The 8,063-nt window shown below is 39.6% G+C and overlaps 1 protein-coding gene across 1 annotated transcript; it reads left to right on the forward strand.

The window, feature by feature from the left end:
* The first annotated feature begins 1,299 nt into the window (after positions 1–1,299).
* On the forward strand, positions 1,300–7,460 carry LOC112463363 (facilitated trehalose transporter Tret1-like). The gene is made up of 5 exons (XM_025029739.1): positions 1,300–1,621; positions 4,504–5,033; positions 5,224–5,529; positions 5,949–6,151; positions 6,362–7,460. Exons 1-5 carry the CDS (start codon positions 1,528–1,530, stop codon positions 6,645–6,647), a joined length of 1,419 nt encoding a protein of 472 aa, XP_024885507.1. The 5' UTR covers positions 1,300–1,527; the 3' UTR covers positions 6,648–7,460.
* Positions 7,461–8,063: the final 603 nt, after the last annotated feature.

Below are 8,063 nucleotides of genomic sequence, written 5' to 3' on the forward strand. Positions count from 1 at the left end.
ATATACGACGAGCTGTTTCCGTCTGGGAAACTCGAAGGAGACGATATGTCGGACGTGGAAACGGAAGAGATGGAGAACGCGCGTTGAGAACGCGAAATTCAACGCGACGCGACGGCAGAGAAAATCGAGAATTGCACTCTGCCGGCGATTGAAATCGGATTGAAGTGCCCGTCACACGACTAGAGGCGAAGCTCGCCGTAAAAGGTAAGCGGCCGCATTTGACGGAGTTTTCATTCCTCTTTTCTAAATCCGACCATTTCGGAATGTTCCGTTCATGAAACGGGAATGGACGTTCATGCACATCGCACGTGTAGCTCGCGATTTATACCAGACGCATTTTATTAAATATATTCCATAAATTCGGACGTATGCAACGAATTTCACCGCGTTGTCGCAGAAAATAATTATCCGTCGCGGTTTGTATCTTTCTGTTTTTGATGCGATCCAAATGTACACGTTCCTTTGCGTAATTTTCAATTTGCAATACGCTACGCGTAAATTAATTTATCGTTATTTAAAAAAAATATTTTAACGAGAACTATTTTTTGCGCGTTTAAAAATATTCTATATTATTAAAATTTTTTAAATTTGTGTTTCTGTGTGAGAAATTTTAATGGTGTAGAATATTTTAGAGGCAAGCATACATCAAAGTGAGTGAGATTAAAAGGGAAGGTTATTTTTTAAAAATATCGATCACCCTCTTTCTCTCTCTCTTTTTCTGACACAATTCCTACCTTTCTCACAGATTGATGAAAGTCTCGCAGTAGCCGATAAAATGTTTCTTAAAAAAGTTCTTGAAAAGATATTACTATACTGTTTAAACTTCGCTATATCATTATCAGAGAAGGAAAACAATTTTATCAGCTAATATGAAGATTAATGAAAAATGATTACTATAATATTTTTCTTATTACAAACATTGGCGCCTTTCTCGGAAAAAATGTTGAATATGCTGCAATCCAGTTTGACCTAGTTTCTTTTATTCTTATCGGGATATTACAAAGGTCGAGAGATCCACTGATTGTGAGTTCATTTTTAGTTCATTTCTATCATCGCGAAAATCTCAAAAAAGCGTGGACGCGAGATCTAACAATAAGCGGGGCGCCGACTTTACGGAAGCGCGTCGTTTTTCGTTCGAATTTTCAATTCCGCGGGCGCCTCCGTTTGTCACCGTGATTATCGTGATTTGTGTGATTTGTAAATCTTTTTTGCCGTTTCGATCGAGCCAGATAAGCGCGAGATTAGTGATAATGGTGACCAGATAGTGTGACGTTGGTGATATACATTGGCCCCGATGCCGCACCGTTCATTCGGTTCCGCGCGCCTTCGTGTCGTGCCGAAACGTACAGATCGCATCTTTTCACTTATCTCCGGTGAACTTTGCGTTATCCGTGACGAAAAATCGAAGGAGATAGGCGAGTGCGAAACGCGTTAGTTAGAGAGTGACGCGTACGAGAACGAGTCGCCGAGCGCGAAGTCGTTTTTCCTCGATACTCCTTCAAGAAGCAGCCCGACTCGCCGAGCAGAATGGAGGAGAGGATGGAAGCCACGGGGATGATTAACGGTGCTCCCGTGCGCCAGGAAGGCAGGAAGCTATGGCAGTATTTAGCATCCATTTCCGGTATTTAACGGTGTACAAATAGGCATTCCGTTGTATGTTGCTTCTTTCGCGGCACTTTATATACGAATTAAGTGATCGAAGAAATTAAGAGTCGGATCCGTGTCGAGCGACGGGGTGGAGATTGTGCAAAATCTCACATTGACCTGTTTAAACATTTATGATTGATATGTGCTTTAAAAATATGATGCGTATATGTGTTTCAATTTATGGCACGTATTAGTTATTTAATATACAGCTTGTGTCAACCGTGTATTTAAATACAATCTACGCTGTTTACTCGTGAGCCAATTATACTGCTCACAAAACAGTGCGTAATATGTTATATCAAGTGGTGTGCAAATATTGCAAACATGCAATCCCGACTCAGATTACCATTAATTTCCATTAATAATATTTGATATTCATCCCCGCAGTTGAGCGATTTATTTTTTAATTTATATGTATTAAATGCCAACATTGAAATATTTAATATTATTATTATTATCTGATTATATTTATATAATGTTATCCTTAATACGTATTTTATAATTTTACTAAAGTGTTTACATTAAAAAATATTTGTTCTTAAATAACGATGAGTCGAAATTATCTTAAGACGAATACAGAAGTATAGATATTACATTATTTGTCTTTCTCGAACATTAAAACTTCGCAGATGATAAGTAAATAATGTTAGTTTAATTTTTCATAAAAGAATGCGATTTTTTACTTGTCCTTTTGGCACAAGCGTTTAAGTTTGCTTTCAGAAATAAGTCAAAATTGAGAATTAAGGACTTCTAATTTATTATATATTTTACAAAGTAATTGTTTAATCATGTTAGTCATCAACTTATTACAGTCTTATCGAGCTGATAATCGTCAATCACGATCGTTATGTTGTTATCAATTGACGTAACTGCGAAAAACTTAATAATCACGTATTTTACTTAAATATTACTTAAACATTATCCAATCCTAATTGACGAAAAGTACTATTTTCTTAGAGGCTTTATAACTGTTAAAGATCAAATTACCGTACAGTAGATTTTTTTATCGCTTTTTTCCGTTGTTCATGAAGTTGCTGGATTGCAAGTAGAGATAAAAAGATCATTAGATCACAATTTAATTAAATTAAAGATGCAATCGGAAATATATCTTAATACAGCTTTGCTAAAGTCTTCATTATCCGTAAAAATCTGCTTAAGAAATTACATTCTTCTGTCAATAAAAGTACTCGAGTTCCCTAGTCGAGAAAGGCGATAACGATATTAATGACGAAGTTATTGCATATCTTTCTCCTTTTAACGAAAACATCTTTTAAAGATATCTGCGTTTTTCACTTACAATTAATTTCACTTGTATTTTATCTGACGGAGATAACTAAATCTGCATTCCAAACAGCTGAAGTCACATAAAAAACGTAAATCGATATTATCAAGGGATTACACATACAGCTTTTCATTTAAAAGACTTTTATAAACGGAATGCTATTAATCAGAGCATTATTATAGAGTGACGTCAATTAGCGTTTGTGCAATTTCACTGAATTAAAGTGAAATCTACCGTGTGATTTTAGTTGAGTTTCAACGAATCGAACGAAGTGGATTTAACTGGACATCAAACTCGTTACGCTACTCAGTCGGATTGCGCTCGGTTATATTGATTGAACTCTACACACAGATATAATCGTGAGAAAGAGGAGGGCATTACGCTTGCAGATTGTCTTCCGAGTTTCTTGACTTTCCTGCAGGAATTTAGATATAACGAGATCGCAGTCCCACCATGGTTGTCAGACCGTTCATTATTATGAAATCTCACTGAATAAGCTGGTATCTCGCTTATGAGCTCGTATCTCCCAAAACCCCCGGTGATATTTTATTGAAACGAGCGCGTTGTAATTTGCTCTGGGAGGAGAGACGGTGGTGTCCGCCGTCTCGCCGTGAAATCCGACAGTGTTCTGTATAAGCGTGCACTTTCGGACGTAAGGCCCGCGGGATCTCAAAGAACAGTGAATTCGCTGTCCCGTACAGCTATATTCCGCGAAACGACTCAATTCATCTCCGACGTGTCATAATACACCACTGTCTATTGTCGACGGCGGTTGTTATCGTAGCTGGAGTTTCGGCGTGCCCGATAAAGTAATTCGGCCCATATGTCCGCCTTATCGTGCACGCCAAATAATCGTTTCTGAGCGTCGACAGCGTGGATTAGCATGATATATGGAAAGGAGATTTGGTTTACAATTGTCGCATTAATGTTTGCGCATATGCCATCGCCACTCGGCACTGTAGATCTTAAGAAAGAGACTATTCATCGAGAAGGTAGAGCGGCAAGTTGTTTTAACGAATTTACGAAATTCGGCCATGTCTTTTATCGAAAGAGATAAACTATTTCTGATAATTTATATTTCGTCGAACGAAAGTAATGATGTAATGGGATTGCAGAGCGATCGATAAGAATCGAGCTTAATATCTAAATACAAATATGGGTGACACATTTTTTAAGAAATAAGATAAATGTAATATTTACAATTCTCGAAGTTTTAACTTTAACTTTTATATTAACATTTAGTTCTTAAATTTTTAATATTAAAGCATATAAAATTTCTTTGTTTGAAGAAGTTAATTCACAAACATTTCGTAGTTTGCATAATTCTAATAAAATCCGCCCAAGAAAGTGATCAGAAGTAGCTATTCGCGATACCTCTATTAAGTCTCTCAAACTTAATTAGTTAGAAAATTTAATTTTAAAGATAGTAAGACTGTTGCTAAGAAAGGTTCCTTAAGTTTTCTCTTTAATTGATTCGACGTTTAAAATTTAATTTTAAATGTAGTAAGACTGTTGCTAAGAGAAAGGCTCCTTAAGTTTTCTCTTTAATTGATTCGACGTTTAAATGCTTTCAGCCTGCCTAATGGCGGTCGGCGTCGGCACCGCCCTGGCTTGGACGTCTCCCGTTCTGCCCCAGCTATACGAGAAGAGTTCCTGGCTGGTTATCACTAAGGAACAAGGGTCCTGGATCGGCTCGTTGCTGGCCCTGGGCGCGATAGCGGGCGCCGTTCCGTCCGGACCGATGGCCGACAAACTCGGCCGGAAGAAAACGCTTCTACTGCTGGCAGCCCCGTTTCTTCTGTCCTGGGTGATCATCATATTCGCCTCCAAACTATGGCTGATCTACGTGGCCAGGTTCATAGTCGGCGCCGCCGTGGGGGCGGCCTGCGTCGTCGTACCGACTTACATCTCCGAAATTGCAGAAACGTCGACCCGAGGCTCCCTCGGCGCCATGTTCCAGCTGAACATCACGGTTGGGATCCTGCTGGCCTTCGTACTCGGGGCCGTGATGAACTACACGGCGTTCGCTATAGTCTGCGCCCTCATAGAGGTCGGCTTCTTGGCTTCTTTTATATGGATGCCGGAGTCGCCTATTTGGCTGGTGGTAGGTCAAACCGATAGAGACTTTTCGCTCTCGCGCTTTTTCATTATTACATGGCTATTCATGTCGGCTATTTTGAATTATATTAGAATTTTACAACTGTTCAGTCGAAAGAAATTATTGTGATAGAAACCTGAACCGTGACGAACTCACTCACGAAGAAAAATTTGGATATGTCTCGAATCTTTGATAGAATCAAGGATTGAAACCGGAAGCCACGATAGCGATGACAGTCCTCCGAGGAGATGCTTACGATCCGTCCGAGGAACTCGCGGAGGCGCAACGAGAAGCCGAGCAGGCAGCCTCGAGGAAGTCGAGCATATTCGACCTTGTACGAACCACGGCATCCAGAAAGGCTTTGCTCGCTTCGTTGGGCGGCATGTTGTTCCAGCAATTATCCGGCATAAACGCGGTGATCTTCTATACCGTCACCATCTTCCAGGCATCCGGAAGCTCGATGAAGGCGGAGGTTTCCTCTATAATCGTGGCGATCGTTCAGGTGCCACCCATTATCAATGTTTAATTTGCGTAAAAACCTACACTTTTACAGAATTCTTTTAGAACACTTTTATGCAGCTTTTTTGTTTTGTAAAAATAGAATTGTAACGTTTCTATAACAATACAGTTTGTTCAAATAAGGAATGGGAACTAAAACTTTTTTTTTGAAATTTTCTGAGTTTGATTATCTTATTGAGGTTTAATTAGAGTATTTTTATGTTTGCGAGTTAATTGTACGAAACGTGATTTTATATGAATTATGTGTATAACTCGTGTTTTTCGCAGTCGAATTTTACATGATACTCACTTGTCAGAGCGATATGTATCAATGATGTATATCTGCCACAATATATCTTTCTATCTCTCGCAATTATTATTAACTGCTTTTAATCGCTTGTTTACCTGAAACGTTTCTGGCAGATGGTTATGACGGGCGTAGCAGCTCTGATCGTGGATCGCGCCGGAAGGAAGCCACTGCTAATATTTTCGTCGAGTGTCATGCTAGTCAGTCTCGTGGCCCTCGGTACGTACTTCAATATTAAGGCGAGCGGAAGTGACGTCAGTAAACTCGGCTGGCTACCGCTCACATCTCTGACGTTATTCATGATCTCCTTCTCCATCGGGTGAGTAAACCCTGCAATCAATTACGTTCGGATCTTTTAAATAATACATTCACAGTATATTATCCCAGTAAACTGTCCACTTATAATTAATATAGTTACAGATTACGATAATTTTACAATTGTAACTGAAGTATCTGATATCGCAATTATAGTATAGAAAAAACGAGGGGGGGGGGGAATATCGACTGCAGTGTTACATTTTATGCGTAGAATGGGCCCGATACCGTGGATGCTGATGGGCGAATTGTTTCCCGCGGAGACCAAGGCGGTCGCTTCCGGTATCGCCGTGATGCTAAACTGGTTCCTGGTGTTCTTGGTGACGAAGACCTTCCCGGCGATGAACGAAGGGTGGGGCGCGGACGTCACCTTCTGGATCTTCGCCGCGATCATGGCGGTCGGCACTGCATTTAATTACTTTTTCATACCGGAAACTAAGGGAAAAACCTCCCAAGAGATTCAAGAGGAGTTGCAAGGCAACAAGAGGACAAACACCTAAATTGTATTGACGAACTTTCGCTTTGTAGCGTGACTGCTGTTTTGATAACGATATTTACTAGAGTATAAATAATTAAATCGTTGCTTAATGTCGAGCTAAGCTGCAAAAAGATCTTGGTGCAACAAAGCAGACAAACGGGCAAACAACAAAAAGATTTTAACGGCGATGCATCAAGAAGTGAATTGCTGAGAAAGTTGCTGAGAATAAAGTTAAATCTCATGCATGATTCATTTCTCGTACTCTCGTCCGTAAATTACTTCATTGGACATATCATTGTTGTCCTCTATAAATTATTAATACATAATTTTTATTCATGCAAGTTTATCGATGACCACGCGATGCATAAAAATTTCATCAGTTGGATATTTGTTAAATATTATTTCATAATGTGCATTATATATCATATAAAAAAAATAATATTTTACGAAACTGCCTCTTAGTTAACTTTAAGACTAAGTGATTCATAATCTTAAACATTATTACATCATTTTACTTTAGGACTTCATTTCGCAATTAATAATTAAATGTGTGATATATGTCGCCTCTGTTGTATTCCAGTTACGCATGAAGAAATATGTGGATTTAGTCAAGCGATCTTTTCATCGTAGCACAAAAATAAGATTAATTATGACAATAGATGATTATATTGTTGCTGAGACACCCGTTGCAAACTGAACTTGGCTCACGAGTAGCTTCAAGCCGAAGCGCGTGTCTTGACAACGGGCTGAACGGACTGTAATATTATTTTATTTAAAACATCTCCTTGGAGATTCGTTCTGGAGCTTCCGAACCGTTCGGACCTGTTCTCCAATCTTATGCCCGTTCTAGACTGGACGATGAGCCGACTCTCGGCTCATCCGCCTTCTATAGTGTACGTGACATAAACTATACATAAACTATAGATTTTTATCCGTCTACACCAATCACTCGGATGAGCCGAGAGTCGGCTCATCTTCCAGTCTAGAACGGGCATTACGCTTCTCTGTATTTTCTCGTTCAGAATAAACCTGAGATTCTCCTTTTAAGAGAGTGCTTTTTTCTTTACGCGAGTGCGGGAGTGCGCGGCGCGAACGCGAGTGTCCAAGAGATTGCGGAGCGCAGTGCAACATTTGGGAGCTCGGTGCTCGTTATGGTGTCTTCGCTCGGGTCTCGGGTGCTGAGACATTCGTTGCAAGCTGAATTTGGCACACGAGTAGCTTCAACCCGAAGCGTTTTATTTAAAACAATGTTACAGCCCGTTGTCAAGGCACGTGCTTCGACTTGAAGCTACTCGTGGAGCCAAGTTCAGCTTACAACGGGTGTCTCAGCACGGGCACAACAATATACATATAATAAATAAATTTTTAGTTTGTCATAAATATTGGAAAATATGTTGAAAACAGGAATGAAAAATTAATATATTGGAAATATATTGTT

Source organism: Temnothorax curvispinosus, unplaced genomic scaffold (assembly GCF_003070985.1).
Source record: "Temnothorax curvispinosus isolate PA1 unplaced genomic scaffold, ASM307098v1 QBEX01013138.1, whole genome shotgun sequence".
In the NCBI taxonomy this organism is placed as follows: domain Eukaryota; kingdom Metazoa; phylum Arthropoda; class Insecta; order Hymenoptera; family Formicidae; genus Temnothorax; species Temnothorax curvispinosus.

Coding starts and splice junctions, on each gene's coding strand:
- LOC112463363 (XM_025029739.1), top strand. CDS start 1,528: ATGGAGGAGAGGATGGAAGCCACGGGGATGATTAACGGTGCTCCCGTG. Junction 5,034..5,223: donor AGTCGCCTATTTGGCTGGTG/GTAGGTCAAACC, acceptor AATCTTTGATAG/AATCAAGGATTGAAACCGGA. Junction 5,530..5,948: donor TAATCGTGGCGATCGTTCAG/GTGCCACCCATT, acceptor CGTTTCTGGCAG/ATGGTTATGACGGGCGTAGC.